At 38.5% G+C, this 25,048-nt stretch overlaps 1 protein-coding gene across 1 annotated transcript in view; it reads left to right on the top strand.

Annotated features, from left to right (window-relative positions):
* Window positions 1–25,048, top strand: part of LOC136261089 (adhesion G-protein coupled receptor V1-like) — a 259,887-nt gene that overhangs the window by 5,669 nt on the left and 229,170 nt on the right. Inside the window, exon 2 of the mRNA XM_066055056.1 lies at window positions 9,081–9,491. Within this exon, the coding sequence (XP_065911128.1) occupies window positions 9,081–9,491 (411 nt within the window). The remainder of the gene's footprint in view (window positions 1–9,080; window positions 9,492–25,048) is intronic.

Here is a 25,048-nt window from a genome sequence, read left to right as displayed (position 1 = left end):
CCATTGCTCACAGCTATCCAGCTGTTAAACTGGGAACATATTGAATGAATGTATCTATGTAATCAGGGCATGGCTGAAAGCAGCCTGCTTGACTGATGCTGTCATCTCTGTAGAAACAAACAGAAACATTAAATTTAATTTGGTTACCTGAAGCTTTTTTATCTGTAGCGCAAGATAAGACTGGAGAGAGAGAAGACTTGGAAATCTAGTGTAACTGACTGAGTAAATGTGGCTGCTCTATTAGAGTATATCAATCTTACGGATGACAGTGCTAAAAATGCAAAGAGGGACTTCCGTCTTGGACTTCCGTCTTGGACTTCCGTTTTCCTCACTTTTATTCTTTAAGCTCTCCATCGCTACCAGCTACTACGCCAATTACTGATTACACATTATTAATAGTTTAGAGTCTTTTATTCACTCTTTTTAGCCAACCATGTGATTTTTTTTTTTCAAGTTTGGCAAAGCACTGACCCACCGCATCCGTGAAACATAAGATTGGCCTTAGTGATAAACCTTGCATCTCTTTCATCTCGTGATTCTTGGGCTCTTCTTTTTCTATCACGTTCTGTTCTTCTTAATCTCTCATCTCTTTCCATGTGCGTGCAGGTGCTACTGTGCACGTGAGGTAGCTTTAGGACCACTACCAAGTGTGGGGACTTTCTGATTTGTATAGGAAATTTTTGTGCACGTGACGTATGTACCATTTCAACTACCAAGTGTGGGGCTTTGCAGTTTCTTTTGGGAATTTTTGTGCATGCAACGTACGTACCTTTTCAACTACCAATTATGGGGCTTTCCAGTTTTGTAAAGGAATTTTCATGCACGCGACATACGTACCATGGCTACTTGACAATACTGGGGCTCGCTCAGGCTCGCCACAATAACCTTGCAGGTAGAGGGTCTGCAACTCCTTTGAAATCTAGGGTTTAACATCTAAAATGGATGTTAGTTGATTGTAGTTGCAAGCCACTACAGTTATATTTAAAATAGTGTTGCACTGCGATAACTTGTCTACCGCAATATTCTGTCAAATTTAAAAGGGATGGAAACACACCTAGATCTGCAACATTAAGAGTATGTTTATTCTAACAAAAAGGTTTGAAATCCCATCCTAAACAGCTTATAGTTGTAAAAAAGTGCGCATCCAAGTAAAGCAAAGTTAACTGCAACAAATAGTAGTGATATACCAGAAAGTGGCCATGTGTGAGGTAAGAAAGTTGTGAATATTAACCAGATAATCCAATCCGATCCAAAACAGCCAAGCTGTAATAAACGTGCGGCCCTCAAAAAGGCTATGGCAAAAAAAGATGTGAAATCCAAGGTGGTGGCCAAGAAATGGCTGTGATGGTAAGTTAATGGAAAAAAATTTAATAACAACAATTTAGGTGAATTTGGTGCAGCTTGGTCTTGGGCACAAAATTCAACTGAATTGTTGTTATTAAAATTTTACCATTAACCTATCATCATAGCCATTTCTTGGCCGCCACCTTGGATTTCACATCTTTTTTTCACCATAGCCTTTTTGATGGCCGCACTCTTTATTTACAGCTTGGCTGCTTTGGATTAGATGTCACTTCTTTTTGTGTGTGTATACCCAGCCATAGGCCGGCTTTGGGGCTCTTTAACCTATCTTTTTTTCTTTAAAACAGGAAGAAGAAAAAGATGAAGCAGATATTAAGTACTTTAACCCTTAAACACGCATGTAATGTACTGAAAATGCGTACGCTGATAAATCGGCTTTTACGCAAAGCCTCAAACGAAACCCTGTAGCTATTGAACCAAAAAAGGTACCGTTACGTAATTTGTGCCATTATACTTATGATGTAATAAGGAATAACATGGTACCTAGGGATTTACCCTTTGATAAAAGCATGAGGCAAAAACATGCCAAGAAACAATGTGTACACAATTAAAACACGCATACCATTGCATACCTTCAGAAAATGTACCATAACTCTGTCCCAGTTCATTGTATCAAGCTAAAATAAACACTATTAGCTTCGTCATTCATTGGAGAACCACGAAATATAAAGCTCACATGAGTCACACATTTTTAAAAATGGCTACCAGACCATGCGTTCACGAGATAGGAAAACCGGATGTCAATCTTCGGCGTATCATAACAAGTGAGTGAAAGTTGTTACAATGACTATTCATCGTTGTCAAATTAGCCTAATAAATATATGTTTCAGTGCTAAGTGGTTTTTGGACTAATGTAGTTAGACAAGCTTCATACACTGCCAGTTTAGAACCAATCATGCATTCATCCATTAATAATAATAATAATTGTGCATATTTTGAGCTTTATAAAAAAATGCTGATATATCGGCGTGTGTGGGTTTAAGGGTTAACTAATTCTGATTTTATCAGCAAATGTACAAATTATACATATATATATATAATGCATATATTTATTGCATGTCAATTATTCCCTACAGGATAACTTGTTTGCAGCTGATCTCTCTACTGGGTGACTTGAAATGTAGCTGAACTCTCTACAGGGTGATTTGCTTGTAGATAACTCTCTACAGGGTGACTTGTTTCTAGCTGAACTCTCTACAGGGTTATCTGTTTGTAGTGGAACTCTCTACAGGGTGATTTGTTTGTAGATGAAGTCTCTACAGGGTGGGTGATTTGTTTGTAACGGAACTATCTACAGGGTGATTTTGTTTGTAGCTGAACGCTCTACAAGGTGATTTATTTCTAGCTGATCTCTCTACAAGATGACTTGTTTCTAGCTGATCTCTTTATAAGGGACTTGTTTCTAGCCTATCTCTCTACAGGGTAACTTGTTTACATAGTAGCTGAACTCTCTACAGGATGGTTTCTTTGTAGCCGAACTCTCCACAGGGTGATTTGTTTCAATCTGATCTCTCTACAGGGTTATTTAGTCTGGCTGATCTCTCTAAAGGGTGATTTATTTTTGTCTCTACTGGTCACTGGTTTCTAACTGATCTTTCTGCAGGGTGATCTGTCTGTAGCTGAAAATCTACAGGGTGATATGTTTGTAGCTGAATTCTCTACAGGAAGACTTGTTTCTAGCTGATCTCTATATAGGGTAACTTGTTTGCAGCTGAGCTCTCTACAGGATGGGTTCTTTGTAGCTGAACTTTCTGCATGGTGACTTTTTCTAGGTGATCTCTCTCTACAGGTTGACCTGATCTCTCTACAGAGTGACTTGTATCTATAGCTGAACTCTCTACAGGGTGATTTGTTTGTAGCTGAAATCTCTACAGGGTGATTTATTTGAAGTTGAATTCTCTCAGGGTGACTTGTTTCTAACTGGTCTCTCTATAGGGTAACTTGTTTGTATTTGAACTCTAAACAGTGTAATTTCTTTGCAGTTGAACTCTCTACAAAGTAACTTCTTCTAGGTTATCTCTCTACAGGGTGACTTGTTTCTCTCTGGTCTCTCTATACAGCATGACTTTTTTTAGCTGAACTCTCTACATGGTGATCGGTTCATAGCTAAACTTTCTACAGGGTGATTTGTTTGTAGCTGAACTCTCTACAGGGTGATTTGCTTGTAGCTGAACTCTCTACAGGATGATTTGCTTGTAGTTGAACTCTCTGCCACATGATTTGTTTGTAGCTGAACTCTCTACAGGGTGATTTGCTTGTAGCTGAACTCTCTACAGGATGATTTGTTTGTAGTTGAACTCTCTGCCACATGATTTGTTTGTAGCTGAACTCTCTACAGGATGGCTTTTTTTTTGTAGTTGAACTAGCTAGCTGATCTCTCTACAGGGGGATCTGTTCGTAGCTAAAGTTTCTACAGGGTGATTTGTTTGCAGCTGAACTGTCTACAGGGTGGTTTCTTTGTAGCTGAACTCTCTACAAAGTGACTTCTTTTAGCTGTTCTCTCTATGGGGTGACTTGTTTCTAGTTGATCTCTTTACAGGGTGATTTTTTTGTAGCTGAACTTTCTATAGGGTGACTCCTTTCTAGCTGAACTCTCTACAGGGTGACTTGCTTCTAGGTGAACTCTCCACAGGGTGATCTGTTCTGGGACTGCACCAATTCTACTTTTTACCGATACTTCAAATACCAAGTACTCAGCAAGGAAGTACAAGTACCGATACCAAGTACCTCAAAGTAGCTACTTCATAGTGCATGCATTTATTATATAATGCATTTCATGGTATTCTTGTACATGTTTTCAGTATGGTTCATGTTTATAATGAAGTAGCCAATCAAGATTCACAAAGAAAAAAGTCACTGAAATGCAAACCAGTGGATATTCCAGTTTCTTCTGGAGAAGTGTAGATAATATCATAATGGTGCTTACAAAAACAAAATATTCCAACATTGAAACAATCACTTCTATCTGATTGCTCTATTAGAGTTATTGACTGTTCTATTAGAGTATATCGATCTTTTTCTCAGTAAAGCGTTTTCACACATATAGGTTTCAGCATAGATCAGTAATTTTGCTGGTAGTTAGCTATTAGCGTTATATATACTTGATGCTTTTAGGCATCTAGTAATATAAACAAGTAGCTAAACTAACGTTATTTTATTCACCTCGCACATGATAAGAATCGGTATTTGAAACAATATAATGGCTGATTCCGATACTTTATGAAAACAGCAGTATCGGCCCAATACCAAAACCTATACTAGAATTGGTGCAGCCCTAATCTGTTCATACTTGAACTCTCTACAGGGTTATTTGTTTGTAACTGAACTCTCTACAGGGTGGTTTCTTTGTTGCTGAATTCTCTACAAGGTGACTTCTTTTAGTTTATCTCTCTAAAGGGGTGACTTGTTTCTAGCTGAACTCCCTACAGGGTCATCTGTGCAGGGTGATTTTTTGTAGCTGAACTCTCTGCAGTGTGATTTGCTTGTAGCTGAGCTCTCTAGGGTGATTTGTTTGTAGTGTACAGGGTTACTCTATAGGGTAGCTTGTTTGTAGCTGATGGGTGACTTGTTTGCAGCTGAACTCTCTACAGGGTGGTTTCTTTGTAGCTGAACTCTCTACAAGGTGAATTCCTTTAGCTCATCTCTCTACAGGGTGCCTTGTTTCTAGCTGATTTCTCAATAGGGTGATTTGTTTGTGGATGAACTCTCCACATGGTGACTTGGTTCTAGCTGATCTTTCTTGTTAGATCAGTTAGAAACAAGTCACCCTGTAGAGAGGTCAGCTAGAAACAAGTTACCTTGTAGAATTCAGCCACCACCCTATAGAGATCAGCTGCAGACAAGTCACACTGTGGAGAGATCAACTAGAAAAAGTTACCCTGTAGAGACATCAGCTAGAAATAAGTCACCCTATAGAAACTACTGGGTAATTTGTTTGTAGCTGAACTCTCTACAGGATGACTTGTTTCTAGCTGATCTCTCAAGTTTGTAGCTGAACTCTCTACATGGTGGCTTATTTATGACCAGATTTTACAGAACCGATCCAAATCGCACATCAGGCAAAATCAAACTAACACCACCAGTGGATAGCTACACTATCGTACTACAAGTTTTGACCCTCAGCACTACTCAAACTACACGAGGCTGGTTTTTACACACGTCTTTTCTGGGTGGTGTGGAGTGCTCAAATGGCGGTTTCAGGCCTTGTGAAGGACCTGGCTTGGCAAGAGTCAGTGGTTTACTGGTGGACAGCCTTATAATGTTGGCCAGACGTGTTCTCTGCTGATTTTGCTACATATCAGCCACTAAGGAGCCAGCACAGCCCTGTAATCTGGTGTCTGGACTCCAATCGTGGTCTGCCTCCATTTTGAGGGCTAACTTTTTCCCTCCCTGCCACCCCCCAGCCTCCACCCCTTTGTGAGCACTCGTGATACTACTTCGCTCGTCCAACTGCTCAGAGTTTCTATCTTATTTGGCGGGAAACTGTACAAGCAGCTACAAGTACTGGAAGTGGCTTGAAAGGTAACAGATTGATGCATCTTTTGTGTAAATTTCATACGCGTGCTTGCTATCCTTGGAGAGTTATGCTGGCTTCAATTCTTTAAAACCGTTTATCTCGGAACTTCTAATGTGCGATTTGGATCGTTTTTCCAAAATCCAGTCACATTTGTAGTTGAACTCTCTACAGGGTGATTTGTCTGTAGCTGAACTCTCTACAAGGTATGTAGTATGTAACTTGTTTCTAGCTAATCTCTCTACAGAATAACTTGAACTCTCTACAGAGTGATTTGTTTGTAGCTGAATTCTCCACACTAAAGGGTAATTTTTCTAGCTGATCTCTCTACAGTGTGATTTGTTTGTAGCTGATCTCTCTACAGGGTGATTTGTTTGTTGCTGAACTCTCTATATGGTGACTTGGTTCTAGCTGATCTCTCTGCATGCCGGGTAACCCTACAGGGTGACTTGTGTCTAGCTGATGTATCTACAGGGTGATGTGCTTGTAGCTGAATTTTCTACAGGGTACTTTGATTGTAGCCGAACTCTCTACAGGGTGATTTGTTTGTGCATGGCTGAACTTTCTTGGGCAGCTTGTTTGGGTGACTTGTTTGTAGCTGATCTCTCTACAGGGTGACTTGTTTGTAGCTGATCTCTCTACAGGGTGAATGTTTCTAGCTGCACTCTCTACAAAGTGATTTGTTTTTAGCCGATCTCTCTATATGCAGGGTTACTTGTTTCTAGCTGAGCTCTCCACAGGGTGACTTAATTGCTTGTGCTGAACTCTGTACAAGGTGGTTTGTTTGTGGCTGAACTCTCAACAGGATGAATTGGTTTCAAGCTGATCTCCCTACATGGTGACTTGTAATGGTCTGAATCGATAGAGCGATATATTTGTAGTTGCATGGCGATTCACTTAATTTTGCTGACTTAGAAGACCATTACTTGCATTATGATGCATGGTTATTCATGTACTGTATGCTTTATACTCCATAATAAGAAGAATGGTAGTCATGAATTACTCTCTGGAGATCTTGCCATGAAAGAATGTTTGAATGTAAAACGGATGAGTGTTATACTTCCATTTAAACACATTGATGTGGTTAACTGCCTCTTTCAAGATTTTGATTGGCGAATGATACCTGCTCATTGTGTTAATTGTGCTCAGCTAAAATGCATAGTTATTGTAGTGTAAAGCCAGGTTTACTGGTATATTCTACATTAAATTGTGACCAGATTTGCGAAACGGTACCTTTTCCACACATTTGACATACCAGCAAACAAAATGATGTAACACTTGAATCCTTATACTGATTAATATAGCAATAACTACAACCAATTTCCCAAATAAGGAAAAAAAACTTGAGTCCAGTAGTCCGTCCACCAGTCCAGTCCACTATTTCTTCATTCGCACACTTTGCAACATCCATCATAAAACATGAATGCGTACTCCAATCATGCTGAAATTTGGCAAACATAAAGGGCTCATTACAGCGGATCGCAGTACCAAGGTTGGTAGGAATCAGAAGAACATTCACAGAGTTATGAATGATTATTCGCCTAAAATAAGTTCGAAGGTCTGTCATGCCCACAAGGCAAACCCCTTGTAGGAATGAGCTGAAAATTGCTATGTAGATGGAGTAACTATCATAGGAGTACCTTTTTGCAGTTTGAAATGAAATTCCATTGTAGTATCTCGGCAGCTGAATGCTCTATTAGGGTGATCTATTAGAGTATCTCGATCTTTTGCTACATGTAGTTTGCTTTTGAATCACAACTAAGTGGTTTGTAATCCGATTCTTTTGTACTACTGCAAGGACTTTTTATGATGATTATTCCAGCTACATACCGATTCTCAGCCCATTGCTCTAAGTGGTTTGCCTGGTAGGCGTGAAAACCAATAGTTTTTTTATTCATAAAAATCAATCGCGTAATTGTGACACAGGTTGGGTTTTGTGTTATATCTTGATGGCCTTTATCTGGAACTGTCTTACTATTCCATCCATAGGTGATACATACATCCTGTATATGTAGCTGCAGCTGGGTAAAGCTGACATATTCTGGCATGGCTACACTGCTTTCTTTTGTGTGTGGAGGTGGGAGTGGTCTAGCTACATAAGACTAGCATATTCTATGTAACAAACAATAACCAGTTGACCAATATTTAGTGATAAAGGAAAAAAAATACTTGAGTCTAGTAGTCCACTCCACCAGTCCAGTCCACTAGTCCAGTCCAGTGATTGTATACAACCATAAGAAGAAAAAAACGAAGAAATTAAGGTGAAATTTTAGTTGCTTGTATCTCGGAAATGTCGGAAGCGATTTCTTCAAATTTGGTATGTAGGCTCCCCTATCTGGCAGGCACTTCTGTAGCACATTTGGTTCCAATCGAATAAGGGATCACACAGCTTACATAGCTGTGAAAATTGCATTTTCTTTCTTCCTGTTAATATACTCACGGTGTGGTATGCCGGCTTCTTGGGCACTACCGTGTGCTTGATCTTATTGTTAAAGTATTAATGAGAACTATGTAATGCTGCCAGCCTTTACGAGTGTGAGCATCTTCATAAATGCCACTCAAATTTGATTCTCAATGGAGCAAAGTGTATAGATTCTGTGATAGCAATAAATAGTTTGAGTTTGGCCCCCTTTCCTGTATGCAGATAAACAAAGGAAAGGTGGCCAAACTCACACTATTTATTGCTATCAGAGAATCTATACACTTTGAGAATCAAATTTGAGTGGCATTTATGAGGATGCTGACAGGACTAAAAAAACTAGCAGCATCACTTCGTTCTCATTAATACTTTACAATTCTACTATTTGATTAATATTCACAACTTGCATACCTCACACATGGCTGTACTCTGGTATATCACTATTTTTGTCAGAATTAACTCTGATTTTCTTAGACACACACTTTTTTTACAGCTATAAGCTGTTTTGGATGGGATTGACTTTTACATCTTTTGTAATGAGATATGACCTGATATGATATGGGGTGAATTAAGTTTATGCCAACATTCCTGGGGTTTGCAGGCCCTGTTACAATTGTGTTTGTAGATATTAATAAATGACTAATTAGTAAATGAATGTTCACATCATGTCATGCTACTGTTAAAGAAAAGTATCATCTTTGCAAGTAAGAATTTCCTATAATGTTTACATAACTGTTGATCTAGCATTTGTTAATTCTATTATTATTGTTGTTATTATTATTATAGTACCAGATGGAATTCAGTACTGGATGGACTCCACACTATATGAAATTTTTATTTTACCCAATGTGACTGGAGTATTTAAGCAATTGTTGTTCAGCATTACTGTTGAGTTCCAAAGAAATCATCATGATGACTATGATTACATTGATGACCTCACATTTCATCTCTACCCATCTGATAATCCATACTTTTACTTTGGCAATGGAGATACTACTCATGTTGCATTTATGAATTATTATGACCTGTATATTCCAGATCAGGTAGAACGTTGTTCACTATCATCAGCAACATCTGATCCCATTCCACTGGATGATTATGAGTTACAAGTAGCAGTCAATACAGAAGGAAATGAGTTACTAAGACGTGACATAATTGTTCATGTTGTAAGCTTAGAGTCACCTCCATCTATTCCAGGTAATTCTAGTTTTCCATTGCATAATGCATGCACAGTGGAATTCACTGGTTAATTGAACCCATAAGATCCATCAATCTCAGGACTGCGTGCATAATAAACATTTAAATAATGCTCTAACAGAGTCTAGAAACAAATCTTGCCTTTATTAGGACCATTAACTGTGTACTGTAATAGAGAATTATTCACCAAAGAAGCTTCAGGTGACCAAGCTTTCACTGTATGGATCACAGTAATACATAATAATATGCAAGATCTATCATGCCTTTTATAGGTATAAAGGCAGTCATGCAGATAACAACTGCCATAGCTATTAGAAACTTTATTTTTATAACCCACAAATATACATGGTTTGATAATCTATGCGGATGCGCCTTGTACCAGGGTAGTCACAATGGTGCTATTAATCTCTGTTGGTGTGCTTCACATATAGAGAATACATTGTAACAATACTTGGTACAGGCTCTTGTAGAATAGAAACTCTCACATAACACTGTGGCAAACACGCCACTGTGAAATCCACACTGATTATGTAACTTATGTAATTAAGTGCCTGTTCTACCACTACACTTGCTAAGTAGAGTTTTTTTTCAATGGCCGGTCATATCAGGACCACATTTTAAATGCTAGTCATGGACAGGTTATGTTGTATAACCATCACACTGTAGTTTAGTGTTTAGCAGTACAGCTGGTTTTTCCAAGCTTAGTATGAATTTTGTGTATTCTATAACTAGTGCCGATATTGATGAAGGTTCATAGGAACATGGACACTGTTAAGTATCACTGGTTACCAAAAGGGGGACAATTATAGCTTCACGTTTGTTTATAAATGTACTTTAAATAATATTTTGAAACAGTGTTGGAACACAGTGTTGAATCTTCCTTACACAGCAGGAACATAGGTCCATGCCTCCTTGTTATTAGCTCTGCTAGAATTCTCCTAAAGTCTGGAGCAAATGATTGTAATTTGGAGCATAACAGGTGGAAATTCTGAGAATAAATGAGTGAAAATAGACTACTTTTTAGCTACATTGTTTTCGTTAGCTAAATGGCTGATTAACCATTTAGGAAAGCCAAAATGTTCTAAAGCCCATACCAAACTGGCCCAAAGTTATCATCTTCGAGTGAAGTTTGCCTGCCTGAAAGTTTAATAAAGTTTCTATGCAGCCTTCATTTCTCACACATTGGCTACTATAACGTTCGTGTGCTGGACTGACATGTATACAAGCACACAATTTTCACCAACAAATTTCAGTAACTAGGCACACACTCTACAGCCGAATATAGTGTGGCTTGGGGGTGTGCCTGGTTAAAACACATTGTTAGGCTGTTAAATACAAACTTATTGTTTGACCAAAGAAATTGCTTTGATGTGAGGTAGTATGTAAACTCAACTATTTAAAAGTCCTCATTGCCAAACTCATAGAGGCCTCCAATCTACTGCTTCTAAACTAAAAACAATTTACAAAAGACCACACAGTATAATGCTAAGCATATCATTGAGTAATAATTGTTTACTACAACAAATATTAACAAAATTAATAGTTGATGAATTCAAGACTGTCATGCAGCAAAAAAAGCCAGCGCACCACACCATGAGTATATTTACAGGAAGAAACAAAATGTGATTTTCACATATGCATAGCTCTGTGCTACCTTCTCAAGTTGGAATTATTTTTATGCTGCAAATTCCCTCCACCTTCAACACCCTACATACAAATTTGAGCAAGATTGCCTAACACAATTGTGAAATATGAGCTTTGAAAATTAGGCATAATTTCTTTATTTTATATTCTTCATTTAGAGGGCTTGGGGAACTTAGATTTTTTTTTGCACACTTTACAAAAACCATTATAAAATGCAATTGTGTAGCTTGATTTCCTCGAGCTTTGGTTCAATGTAGGAATGTATTTCAACACAATCACATACCAAGTTTGGTGGAATTCTGATTAATAGTCATAGTTATGGACAATTATTTGCATCAAGAAAGACTGACATATTGTCATGTCTAGTCTTTATAACATGTATTATTATAGTTATTACTATTGTTGTATCATTACCTTTCTTTACCGAAGTTATTTAATCACTATGTGAAGTCTCGATCCAGTTGATGCATTGACTCGATGCGCATGCGTAAGCTAGACCACTGTACCGCGTATTTACCCCAATTATTGATTGTGGGTTACTATCAATGTTGTGAAGAAAAGATCACTACACTGACTACACGAGTGGCTCCTTCCAGGAGAAGAAAAGGAAGTTGGGGGTCCGCCACTTCTTGAAGGGTGTACGAGATTTTGAGATCACAGTGATTTCTCTGAAATCAATGATTTCGTTAGTGATTTCATGATTTCGATTGTGATTTCGTGATTTCAACTTTGATTTCGTGATTTCACCATGGTTGATTCTCATGGAGCTAGAACAGGTCTAGAAGCTTTGTCATCAGTAAACTGGATGGTAAAAGTTATATCATCACTAGTTGGGAAACAAAGATGCTAGGGCCATAGCCAGCTGGCTGAGATCCAGGCACCAGTAGCCGAGTCAGTAGTGGTGATGGTTCGTGGTTGTGGTCATACAGTAGTGCTGATGATTAACAGGAAAGCTAACAGTGTAAAAGAGGCTGTCTAAAAATGGATTTAATTTGCTAGAAGCAGTCCCAGAACTTTGTGCATAAGTTATCTAAACCAAAACAGCCAAGCTGTAAAAAAAGAGTGCAGCCCCCAAGGTGAAAAAAGATGTGAAATCCAAGATGGCGGCCAAGAAATGGCTGTGATGGTAGGTATAATGGCAAAAATTTTAATTATGACAATTCAGGTGAATTTGTGTTGCTAGGATTCGGCACCAAATTCACCTGAATTGTCATAATTAAAATTTTTGCCATTAACCTACCATCACAGCCATTTCTTGGCTGCCACCTTGGATTTCACATCTTTTTTCACCTTGGAGGCCGTACTCTTTTTTTACAGCTTGGCTGTTTTGGTTTAGATATCACTTCTTTTTGTATTGCAAGTCACAAAGCTGGCCATATGGCTTTGATGCTGCTTCCTTTTAACTTGTAAGGAATTGTGGAAGAAAGGAAGTAATTGTGTGTATAGCTTTTGTCTGATGAAATATTTGTATATTTAATATTGAATGATGATTATCACATACTGTAGTTAATAAGGTGACTTCTTACATAACTGAACTGTAGCTGAAACTCTCATTGTTTGCAGATGAACTCTTTTCAGGGTGATTTGTTTGCAGTTGAACTCTCTACACGATGATTGTTTCTAACTGAACTGTCTACAGGTTGATCTGTTCGTAGCTGAACTTTCTACAGGGTGATTTGTTTTCAGCTGAACTCTTTATATAATGGTTTCTTTGTAACTAAACTCTCTATAAGGTGATGTCTTGTAGCTGATCTCTCTACGGATGACTAATTGTTTCTAGCTGATCTCTCTATAGAGTTATAACTTTCTCTATAGAGTTATAACATGTTTGTATAGCTGAACTCTTTACAGGGTGGTTTTTTGATTGGTTGCTGAACTCTCCAGCTACACGGCGACTTGTTTGTATTACAGAGTGACTTGTTTGTAGCTGAATTCTCTACAGAGTGGCTTACTTGTAGCTGAACTCTCTGCAGGATTATTTGTTTGCAGCTGAACTCTCTACATGATGGTTTCTTTGTAGCTGAACTCTCTACAAGGTGACTTCTTCTAGCTGATCTCTCTACGGGGTGAATTATTTGTAGCTGAATGCTCTGCACAGTGATTTGTTCATGGATGAACTCTATACAGGGTGATTTGTTTGTAGAGCTGAACTCTCTACAAGGTGACTTCTTCTAGATGATCTCCCTACAGGGTGACTTGTTTCTAGCTTATCTCTCTACAACGTGACTTTTTTGTAGCTGAACTCTCTATAAATTGATTTGTTCGCAGCTGAACTCTCTACATGATGGTTTCTTTGTAACTGAACTCTCTACAAGGTAACTTCTTCTAGCTGATCTCTCTACAGGGTGACTTGTTTCTAGCTGATCTCTGGATGACTTGTTTCTAGCTGAACTCTCTATAGGGTTATCTGCTTGTAATTAAACTCTCTACAGGATGATTTGTTTGTAGCTGAACTCTCTACATAATGATTTGTTTCTAGCTGATCTCTCTATAGGGTAACTTGTTTGTAGCTGAATTCTTTACAGGATGGTTTCTTTGTGGCTGATCTCTCTACAGGGTGACTTGTTTCTAGCTGATCTCTTCAGAGGGTGACTTGTTTCTAGCAACTCTCTACAGGTGATGTGTTTGCAGCTGAACTCTCTACATGGTGGTTTCTTTGTAACTGAACTCTCTACAGAGTGACTTACTTGTAGCTGAACATTGTATAAAGTAACTTTTTTGTAGCTGAATTCTATAGGTTAGCTAACTTGTGTATAGAGATAAACTCTCTACTGGGTAGTTTCTTTGTAGCTGAACTCTCTACTCGGTGACTTGTTTGTAGCTGAATTCTCTACAGAGTGACTTGTTGTAGCTGAACTCCCTACAAATTAACTTGCAGTGTATACCAAGACACACATGCGGCCCAAGAAGCCAGCGCGCCACACCGTGAGTATATTTACAGGAAGAAAGAAAACGTGATTTTCACACCTTTGTAGCTCCATGCTCCCCTATCTGATTGGAAATAGTTTCACTACAGAGGTGCCCACCAGGTAGGCCACACCACATACCAGATTTGAAGGAAATCTCCTTAGCCGTTTCTGAGATATGAGTGGCCAAAGTTTTGTTTTAATTTCTTCATTTTTTTCTTTGCCGTAGGGGCTACGGGGGCTTCGATTTCTTTTCACACACTTTGCAAAAATTGCTATAAAACGCAAACTTCTAAATCCATTGTATCAATATTTGGCACAAGTAAAGAGCATATAAAGGTACATTCGCGTACCAAGTTTGCTATGAATCTGATAAATATCCAAGGAGTTATGAGCATTTATTCACATACAAAAAGATGAAACTTTGTCACGGCTACAGGGTAAACCGAGCAGAGGAATAACTTGAAAATTTGTGTGTAAATAGGCTGATCATTGTAGGAGTGCCTTTTGGTGGTTAGAACAACAATAGACGTACAGCTACAAAGTTATAAAGCAAAAACCGAGCAAGTGTAAAATTGTGGGATCAAAATACTCTAATAGAGCATTCACTGGGAGACAAAAAAGGTACATAATGTTGAAAAAAAATGAACTGATCATGACCAGAGTTTGAACCAAGGACCTTCACACCTAACGCCTGTATCTTTAACCACTGAACCACTGCTATCTCAGCTGATCACTTCACTTAATTTCTACCTTATAAATGAAAATTCTAGCTTAATAAGTAAAACTGATCTACCAATAGAAAATCTAGATTGTTCTAGAACATTCTATGTGTGTTCTATTAGATGATTTCAGCGAAAGCAAAAACGTGCGCTCTATTAGAGCATTAGCACCATACTATTGTTGCAATACTTTGAAGCTCAATCTAGTAGCTATTTCATCAAATCAAAGCCATTTTCGTGTTGATCAGTGGTATATTTGTAGTATTAACTTAGTTTCGCCCCAGGTGGTCTGCGAGCAGACGAGTATGACCGACTTGCGCCAATCATCATCATAATCATCATAGTAAGTGCTATGCTAGCAAAACTTGTGATATAACAGCCTGGAAATCATATCCCAGTAAAAAGATGCAGAATTTGGTTTTTGAAAACACAAAAAGAAGTGAAATCCATTCAAAAACAGCCAAGCTGTAAAAAAGAGTGCGGCCCTCAAAAGCCTGGGTGAAAAAAGTTGTGAAATCAAAGGTGGCAGCCAAGAAATGGCTGCAGCCACATCTTTGATTTCACAACTTTTTCACCCAGGCTTTTGAGGGCCGCACTTTTTTACAGCTTGGCTGTTTTTGATTGGATAATTCTACAATGGAGTAAATTAAAAACATATGGCTGAATGCTCTATTAGTGTGCGTTGTATTAGAGTATCTTGATCTCGCATTTGCTACACGTAGTTGGCTTTCGAATTATAACTCAGTGGTTTTTAATTCGATTCTTCTGTACTGCTGCAAAGATTTTTTACTGCTGCAAGGATTTTCTATGATTATTATTCCAGCTGCACACTGATTTTCAGCTCATTGTTTTAAGCGGTATGCCTTGTACGCTTGAAAACTAATAGATTTTTATTCATAAAAATCGATCACGTAATTGTGACACAGGTTGGGTTTTGTGTCATATCTCGGTGGCCTTTAGCTTGATTCTTTTCAAACCACAAAAAGACACTCCTACGATAGTCACTCCATATACATAGCAATTTTCAGCTCATTCCTTCAAGGGGTTTACCCTGTGGGTGTGACAGACCTTCGACCTTATTTTACGTGACTAATCGATCATAACTCCGTGAATGTTCATCAGATTTCTGCCATACTTGGTACTGAAATCTGCTATAATGAACCCTTGAAGTGTGCCAAATTTCAGCCTGATTGGAGCATACGTCCGTGTTTTATTTTGGATTTTGCAAAGTGTGTGAAAAGAAGTAGAACAAGAAAAACAAAGAAAAAAAATCCAAACTTTAGCCACTTGTAACCCGGAAATAGTTCGAGCGATGTTCTTCAAATTTGGAATGTAGATTCCCCTACCTAGCTGGCAAGTCTGTAGTAACTTTGGTTTCAATGGGATAAGGGATCACTGAGCTACAAAGGTATGAAAATCGTACTTTCTTTCTGTTAATATACTCACGGTGTGGCTTGTCAGCTTCTTGGGCTGCACGACACACTACTGTGTGTCTTGATATCACTTGATTTGTGACAATACAAATCAATTGACATAATATCTTTGCAGTCATTTCTTGACCGCCACCTTTGATATCATGTCTTTGCTATATTAGCCTATTTTTGGTAGGCTGCACCCCTTCTCACAGCTTTGCTGTTTTGTTATTCTTTTTGTATTTGTATAGGCTGGCTTTTGGTGATCAGGTAATCAGAAGAACTAGATTTATATGGCATTTGTACTATTTTGAAATTTTGTATCTTCATATTATTTGTTGAATGTTGCATATAAACACGAATCTTTTGTGATTTGAAAGTACTGAGTGTACTAGCTAAGGAGATATGTAACACTTTCACACCTCAGATCAAAGGAACCGCCCAGGGTACAACTGGGCAGATGTTGAGGCTGAAATCGGTTGTGTGGATCAATTAATACTCATGTGATTAGGATGCATGACTTGGATTTGCCATGAAAACCACTCAGACGGAGAACATTTTGTTATCCTTGCCAGCCTATGAATTGGAAAACCTTTGGCTAAGGTGAGAACTGTTGCTATAGCTTATTCACCGATTGTATCCACACATTTTCGAATATGGACACGCCCCCATCACGAATCTACCACTCTGCACGGAGTAACCACTCTACAAGCAAGCTTACCTATCTAGGCCTTTACTGAACCCCATACTTTTTCCATAAACGATTCAATAGCACTGATTAAAAGAGTAAACTCGCGTAACCAAAATTTTCTGTGACATCTCTTGGATATGTCCATTCATCATAGCCAGATGTAACCAGAACATACTAGCTGCTGACCCATGTTTGAAAATATTAGGTATGCATATATAATACATCCAGTGGCTGCACTCGTATTGTCTTGGGTGATTGATCACCTTGTACAGGCTATCAGCCTAACAAGTGTTACATATTAGCTGTAACACGGAGCATTCGAGCTTTGCCTGATATGTATGCCCCTGCCCTCGGGCCTGTGACCCTCAGGCTGTTGAGCATACATATCAGTGGCCCTCGGGCAGTCGGGCATACATATCAGGCAAAGCCCTCATGCCCGTGTTACAACTATTACATGTAACCGGATTTGTGAAAAGGGTCTTCCACATGCATCCAATTCCATGAACTTGAAAACCCATAACTTAAGTTTTGAAAAATATACAAAGCTGAACTTTGTTAATCGTTAACCTATGTTACTAACTTTGGCAACTCATAACTTCAGATCAGTATAAGCTATTGATTTGAAATTTTTGGTCAGTGATAAGACTCCTTTTCTCAAATCCAGTCACATTATAAAGTAAAACCAAACATGTGTAAAAGTGCAATGAATAAAAAAATCACTGATAAGTTTTAAATAATACGTGTGTGAAAAATGTCAGAAAAAATTTTTTCAGGGTTCAAACCAGGGATCTCCACATGCTTAAACCCTTTCCCACTCAGCCACTGCTGTCAGTTGCTCATCTCACTTAATTTCTACGTTATAAATGGAAGACCATTGTGTTCTGGCACATGACAGACAAGTGTGTAGTTTGAGATATATGTCTTCACAATACATTTTATTTTCTTTGCATTTATCTTCTGCCGTTGATTTTCTTTTCACAACACTTACACAAATTGCAATAACTCATGCATGCCTTCAAATTTGGAGGGTGTAAAGAGCTCATCTTGTCTACCAATTTGTGTTCAGATTGACAGAAGTAGACCAAAGTTACAAACAATTTTCCTACAATTCAAGTGCATTTTTTTGCCACGCCTGCAGAGTAAACTACTGGTAAAAACAACTTAAGAATCAATATGCAGATAGGCTAAATGTCATAGCATGGACTTTGTGTGACTTGAAAATACTGAGAATAAGAAAATATGTAGCAAAACCCAAATATTTGAAACTAGTGTGATTGAGATACCCTAATAGAACAGCCACCGAGAAGTAGAGCTTGCACAAAAACGTCAAAATAATTGTTCAGGATTCAAACCAGAGACTTTACATCTATATCCCCAAGCCCTCTACCACTCTGCCACTGCTGTCAGTTGTTAATTTATACCTTTAATAAATGGACGTTTTGGCTTACTGCACCCAGAATATAGTTTCAGCTAATATGAAATAAAATAATACAAGATTATGAAATGTCTTTTAATATCTAGTTCTTTTGTTTACCTATAGGAAACAAAAGATAAAGAAAAGCCAGCATAGCTATACAAATACAAAAAGAAATGATATCTAATCCAAAACAGCACAGCTGTGAAAAGGGGTGTGGCCTTCCAAGAATAGGCTAGTGTGAAAGGGACATGATATCAAAGGTGGTGATATTATGTACAAATTAAGTGACATTATAGTACAGTACAGTAGTACCGTATATTAAGGATCACAAAGAACTGCGTGGGCTTTTTAACCCAACATTACTACCCTAAAACCATCCCTTCATGACAACTTGGCAGCATTTGTTAGGCACAGCCAAACCCAGAAATGCTTTCAGACCTACCCCAAACCCTTCCAAACATTTTCTATAGAATTTTAAAAGTTTTCTATTTAACAGAATTTTACACTGACTAACTGACTGACTGACTAACTAACTGATGCCTCCAGCCAAGCATAACTTCACAATGGATAAAGCTATGGGCTTGATGTACTTGCCTTTGTCCTCCTTTGTGTTCCAGTTCTTTTCACTGACAATACATTTGTGATAGTGCAATGCAGCTTCTCTGTGGCTGTGCTGGCAAATCACCTGTATTTTGTGTAGCAACTGGATTGATTGCAGAGACTCTTCTCGTACTGTTTTTCATTTGTAACGTGGTGTAATGGGTGAAGCATAGCTAAAAACAAAGCGTAATGGCCACCTACCTTTCCGTTACATAATTGATTGCCAGTGCAAGCATCCTTATGCAAAATTACTTTAATGATATTCCTGGTGCCATTGTTGTAGTATGTGCTAGTTTATTTTTCATAAACATGGTATAAAAAAGTAAGCAAACAAGTAGAAGGAAAATTAGGAAGATTAGGATTTGAAGAAAAAAACAGTAGTAAAATAATACGTAAAATGTGGTAAAACAAAGAAGATTGCCTATACCTGCAGATATACTAGTGGACAGTTAATCCCTAAATTTAGGTTATAGACTGAAGGTTAGGGATTTAATGCCCACTAGTATATCTGCAGGTATAGGCAACCTTTCTTGTTTCACAACTTTTTAGCTATTCCCGATTTTAAGTTCTTCTGCTTACTTGTTGGTAAATAGAAAAAGTAGACAAAAAGCATATACAAATACAAAAAGGAATGATATCAAATCCAAACCAGCCAAGATTACAGCCATTTCTTAGCTGATACCTTTGACATCACATCTTTTTCATACTAGCTTTTGGGGTTCTGATGAGTGCATTCCCTCTGTGCCCTGTCTTTCCTTTTATCTTTGATCAGGTTGGTCATTGTTTTCTTCATGCAACAAAACCATATCCAGATGCTAATTTTCTGTATTAACATTTTCCTTGAGCAGCATATTTAGACACCACAAAATTATTTATGCTACTGTAAAAGATACTGGACACCAAGTAATGTAGATGCCTGTAACTTCACGATAAGTTGGAGACAAAGCCCATTCGTGATCTTGGTTGATTAATAACAATCGAGCACAAAGCCCACACCTCTTAGCAATCTATTTACTCAAACGTACCCCCTATTAGTTTAGCTGTATTCTGTATTTATAATAATAGCACAGTGAAAATGAGTAATAGTGACCATACTTCACTTATACAGCATGTAGAACAGTCACACATGTATAGCTATAGTATAACAAAAAAAAACTGAACAAACTAGTATATTTTTAAAATGAAGTAGGGATCTAAGTGATAAAAAGTAGAGAAACAAAAGGCATAATGTATTTCGCGGATTGGACTCACGGACTGGACTCACGCACTGAGCTCGAAATAGCTTTTAAACAATGATCCAGGCATTATCCATCTCTTGCAACACTGGAGAGACTACTATCAAGCTACAACTGGTGATACTGTTGTTCTTTACAAGTCAACAAACTGTGCACGTGCAGTAATTAATTAGTATACACTTATGATACATAGTACTAGCAGTGAGACACACGGTAGTGTGTCGTGCGGCCCAAGAAGCTGGCGCGCCACACCCGTGAGTATATTGACAGGAAGAACGAAAACGTCATTTTCACACATTTGTATCTCGGTGATCACTTATCTGATTGGAACCAAATTTGCTACACAGTTGCCCGCCAGCCAAGGGAGTATACATTCCAAATTTGAAGGAAATCGCTCCAGCCATTTCCGAGATACGAGCTGCCAAAGTTTCGTTTTTTTTTCTTCGTTTTTTTTTTTTCTTCTTCTTCTTCTTCTTCGTCTTTTCGCACACTTGCAAAAATTGCTATAACAAGCAAACGCGTACTCCGATCGCCTTGAAATTTGGCACACAGAAAGGGAGTCCAAAGGCGCATCCTAGCATCAAATATGGTACAAATCCGATGAATGGTTCAGGAGTTATGACCGATTATTCGCGTAAAACAAGATCGATTTGTTGTCACGCCTACAGGGTAAACCGCTTCATGGAATGAGTTGAAAATTGCTATGTAGATGGAGTAACCATCGTAGGAGTGCCTTTTGGTGGTTTGAAAGGAATCGAGATAAAGACCACGGAGATATGACACAAAACCCAACCTGTGTCACAATTACGCGATCGATTTTTATGAATAAAAAAGTATTAGTTTTCACGCCTACTAGGCAAACCGCTTAGAGCAATGAGCTGAAAATCGGTGTATAGCTGGAATAATCTTCATAGAAAGTCCTTGCAGTAGTACAGAAGAATCGGATTACAAACCACTGAGTTATGATTCGAAAGCCAACTCCGTGTAGCAAATGCGAGATCGAGATACTCTAATAGAACAGTCACCCTAATAGAGCATTCGGCTAATTTATTTACTCCATTATAGAATTTTATTACATCACAAGTTATTCTGTAGGGAGTTCAGCTGCAAACAGTTAATCTTATAGACAGTTCAGCAAGAAGACAGTCACCATGTGGAGAGTTATGCAAATATATCACTATAGAGATTCAGAACATTACAAGTCACACTGAAGAAAGTTCAGCTATAAACAAGTCATGCACTGTGTAGAGAATTCAGCTACAATTAAGTCACTCTCTAGAGAATTCAGTTACACAGAATTCAGCTACACACAAGTCACTGTGGAGAGAGTTCAGCTACAAACAAATTACCCTTTAGAGTGATCAGCTACAAACAAAACACTTTGCAGGGTGTTCAGCTGCAACAAATCAACCTTTAGAGCGATCAGCAATGAACAAATCTACCTGTAGAGAGATAAGCTAGAAACAAATCACCCTGTAGAGAGTTCAGCTACAAAAAATCACCCTGTAGAGACATCAGCTAGAAACTAGACACAATGTAAGGAGTTCAGCTACAAGCAATCACCCTGTAGAGAGTTCAGCTACAAAAAATCACCCTGTAGAGACATCAGCTACAAACTACACACAATGTAAGGAGTTCAGCTACAAATAAATCACCCTGTAGAGAGTTCAGCTAAAACAAATCAACCTGCAGAGAGATCAGCTACAAACAAATCACCTTTTAGATAGTTCAGCTACAAACAAATTACCTTGTAGAGAGATCGGCTACAAACAAATCAACCTGCAGAGAGATCAGCTACACACAATTCAACTTGTATAGAGATCAGCTACAAACAAATCACCCTGTAAAGAGATCAGCTACAAACTAGACACAATGTAAGGAGTTCAGCTACAAGCAAATCACCCTGTAGAGAGTTCAGCTACAAACAAACCAACCTGTAGAGCGATCAGCTAGAAACAAATCACCCTGAAGAGAGGTCAGCTACAAAAAATCACCCTGTAGAGATATCAGCTAGAAACAAATCACCCTGAAGAGAGGTCAGTTACAAAAAATCACCTTGTAGAGAGATCAACTACAAACAAAACACTTTGCAGAGAGCTCAGCTACAAACAAATCAACCTGTAGAGAGATCATCTAGAAACAGATCAACCTGCAGAGTGATCAGCTACAAACAAATCAGCTTGTAGAGAGATCAGTTACACACAAATCAACCTGTAGAGAGATAAGCTAGAAACAAATCACCCTGTAGAGAGTTCAGCTAAAACAAATCAATCTGCAGAGAGATCAGCTACATACAAATCACCATATAGATAGCTCAGCTACAAACAAATTACCTTGTAGAGAGATCGATCACCCTGCAGAGAGATCAGCTACACACAAATCAACTTGTATAGAGATCAGCTACAAACATATCACCCTGTAGAGAGATCAGCTACAAACTAGACACAAAGTAAGGAGTTCAGCTACAAGCAAATTACCCTGTAGAGAGTTCATCTACAAACAAATCAACCTGTAGAGCAATCAGCTAGAAAAAAATCACCCTGAAGAGAGGTCAGCTACAAAAATCACCCTGTAGAGAGATCAGCTAGAAACAAATCACCCTGTAGAGAGTTCAGCTACAAGCAAAACACCCTGTAGAGAGTTCAGCAACAAAGAAACCACCATGTAGAGAGTTCAGCTGCAAACGAATCACCTTATAGAGAGTTCAGCTACAAACAAATTACCTTGTAGAGAGATCTGCTACAAATTAATCAACCTGCAGAGAGATCAGCTACACTCAAATCAACTTGTAGAGAGATTAGCTACAAACAAATCACCCTGTAGAGAGATCAGCTAGAAACTAGACACAATGTAAGGAGTTCAGCTACAAGCAAATCACCCTTTAGTGAGTTCAGCTACAAAACAATCAACCTGCAGTGAGATCACCTACAAAAAAGCACCTTGTACAGAGTTCAGCTACAAACAAATTACCTTGTAGAGAGATTGGCTACAAACAAATCAACCTGTAGAAAGATCAGCCACACACAAATCACCCTGTAGAGAGATCAGCTAGAAACTAGACACAATGTAAGGGGTTCAGCTACAAGTAAATCACCCTGTAGAGAGTTCAGCTAAAACAAATCAACCTGCAGAGAGATCAGCTACAAATAAATCACCTTATAGACAGTTCAGTTACAAACAAATTACCTTGTAGAGAGATCGGCTACAAATTAATCAACCTGCAGAGAGATCAGCTACACACAAATCACCCTGTAGAGAGATCAGCTAGAAACTAGACACAATGCAAGGAGTTCAGCTACAAGCAAAATCACCCTTTAGTGAGTTCAGCTGCAAACAAATCAACCTGCAGTGAGATCACCCACAAAATCGCACTTGTACAGAGTTCAGTTACAAACAAATTACCCTGTAGAGAGATCAGGTAGAAGAATTCACCTTGTAGAGAGTTCAGCAACAAAGAAACCACCATGTAGAGATTTCAGCTGCAAACAAATCACCCAGTAGAAAGATCAGCTAGAAGAAGTTACCTTGTAGAGAGTTCAGTTACAAAGAAACCATCATATAGAGAGTTCAGCTACAAAGAAATTACCCCATAGAGAGTTCAGCTAGAAGAAGTCACCTTGTAAAGAGTTCAGCTACAAAGAAACCATCATGTACAGAGTTCAGCTACAAAGAAACCACCATGTAGAGTGTTTAGCTGCAAAAAATCACCTGTAGAGAGTTCAGCTAGAAACAAATCACCCTGTAGAGAGATCAGCTAGAAGAGGTCACCTTGTAGAGAGTTCAGCTACAAAGAAACCACCACATAAAGAGTTCAGCTGCAAATAAATCACTTGTAGAGAGTTCAGCTACAAGTAAATCCCCCTGTAGAGGGATCAGCTAGAAGAAGTCACCTTGTAGAGAGTTCAGCTACAAAGAACCATCATGCAGAGAGTTCAGTTACAAACAAATCACCCTGTAGAGAGATCAGCTAGAAGAAGTTACCTTGTAGATAGTTCAGCTACAACAATTCACCCTGTAGAAAGATCAGCTAGAAGAAGTCACCTTGTAGAGTGTTCAGTTACAAAGAAACCATTATGTAGAGAGTTCAGCTGCAAACAAATCACTCTGTAGAGAGTTCAGCTACAAAGAAACCGCCATGTAGAGAGTTCAGCCTCAAACAAACCACCTAGTAGAGAATTCAACTACAACAAATCACCCTGTAGAGAAGAAGTTACCTTGTAGAGAGTTCAGCTACAAAGAAACCATCATGTAGGGAGTTCAGCTACAAAGAAACCACCATGTAGAGAGTTTAGCTGCAAACAAATCACCTGCAGAGAGTTCAGCTAGAAACAAATCACCCTGTAGAGAGATCAGCTGGACAAAGTCACCTTGTAGAGAGTTCAGCTACAAAGGAACCATCATGTAGAGAGTTCAGCTGCAAACAAATCACCTGCAGAGAGTTCAGCTAGAAACAAATCACCCTGTAGAGAGATCAGCTGGACAAAGTCACCTTGTAGAGAGTTCAGCTACAAAGGAACCATCATGTAGAGAGTTCAGCTGCAAACAAATCACCCTGTAGAGAGTTCAGCTACAAAAAAATCACCCTGTAGAGAGTTCAGCTAGACGAAGTCACCTTATGGAGAGTTCAGCTACAAAGAAACCATCATGTAGAGAGTTCTGCTACAAACAAACCACCATGTAGAGAGTTTAGCTGCAAACAAATCACCTGTAGAGAGTTCAGCTAGAAACAAATCACCCTGTAGAGAGACCAGCTAGAAGAGGTCACCTTGTAGAGAGTTCAGCTACAAAGAAACCATCCTGTATATAGTTCAGCTACATTTCAAGTCACCCAGTAGAGAGATAAACTGCAAAAAAATATCCTGTGGGGAATAATGGGCATGTAATAAACATATGTATATAATTTGTATAATTACTAATAAAATCAAAAACA

The sequence above is a fragment of the Dysidea avara genome, chromosome 7, assembly GCF_963678975.1.
Source record: "Dysidea avara chromosome 7, odDysAvar1.4, whole genome shotgun sequence".
Lineage (NCBI taxonomy): Eukaryota > Metazoa > Porifera > Demospongiae > Dictyoceratida > Dysideidae > Dysidea > Dysidea avara.
Note: the sequence above shows the minus strand (reverse complement) of the source record. Positions and strands in the feature narration are given on the sequence as shown.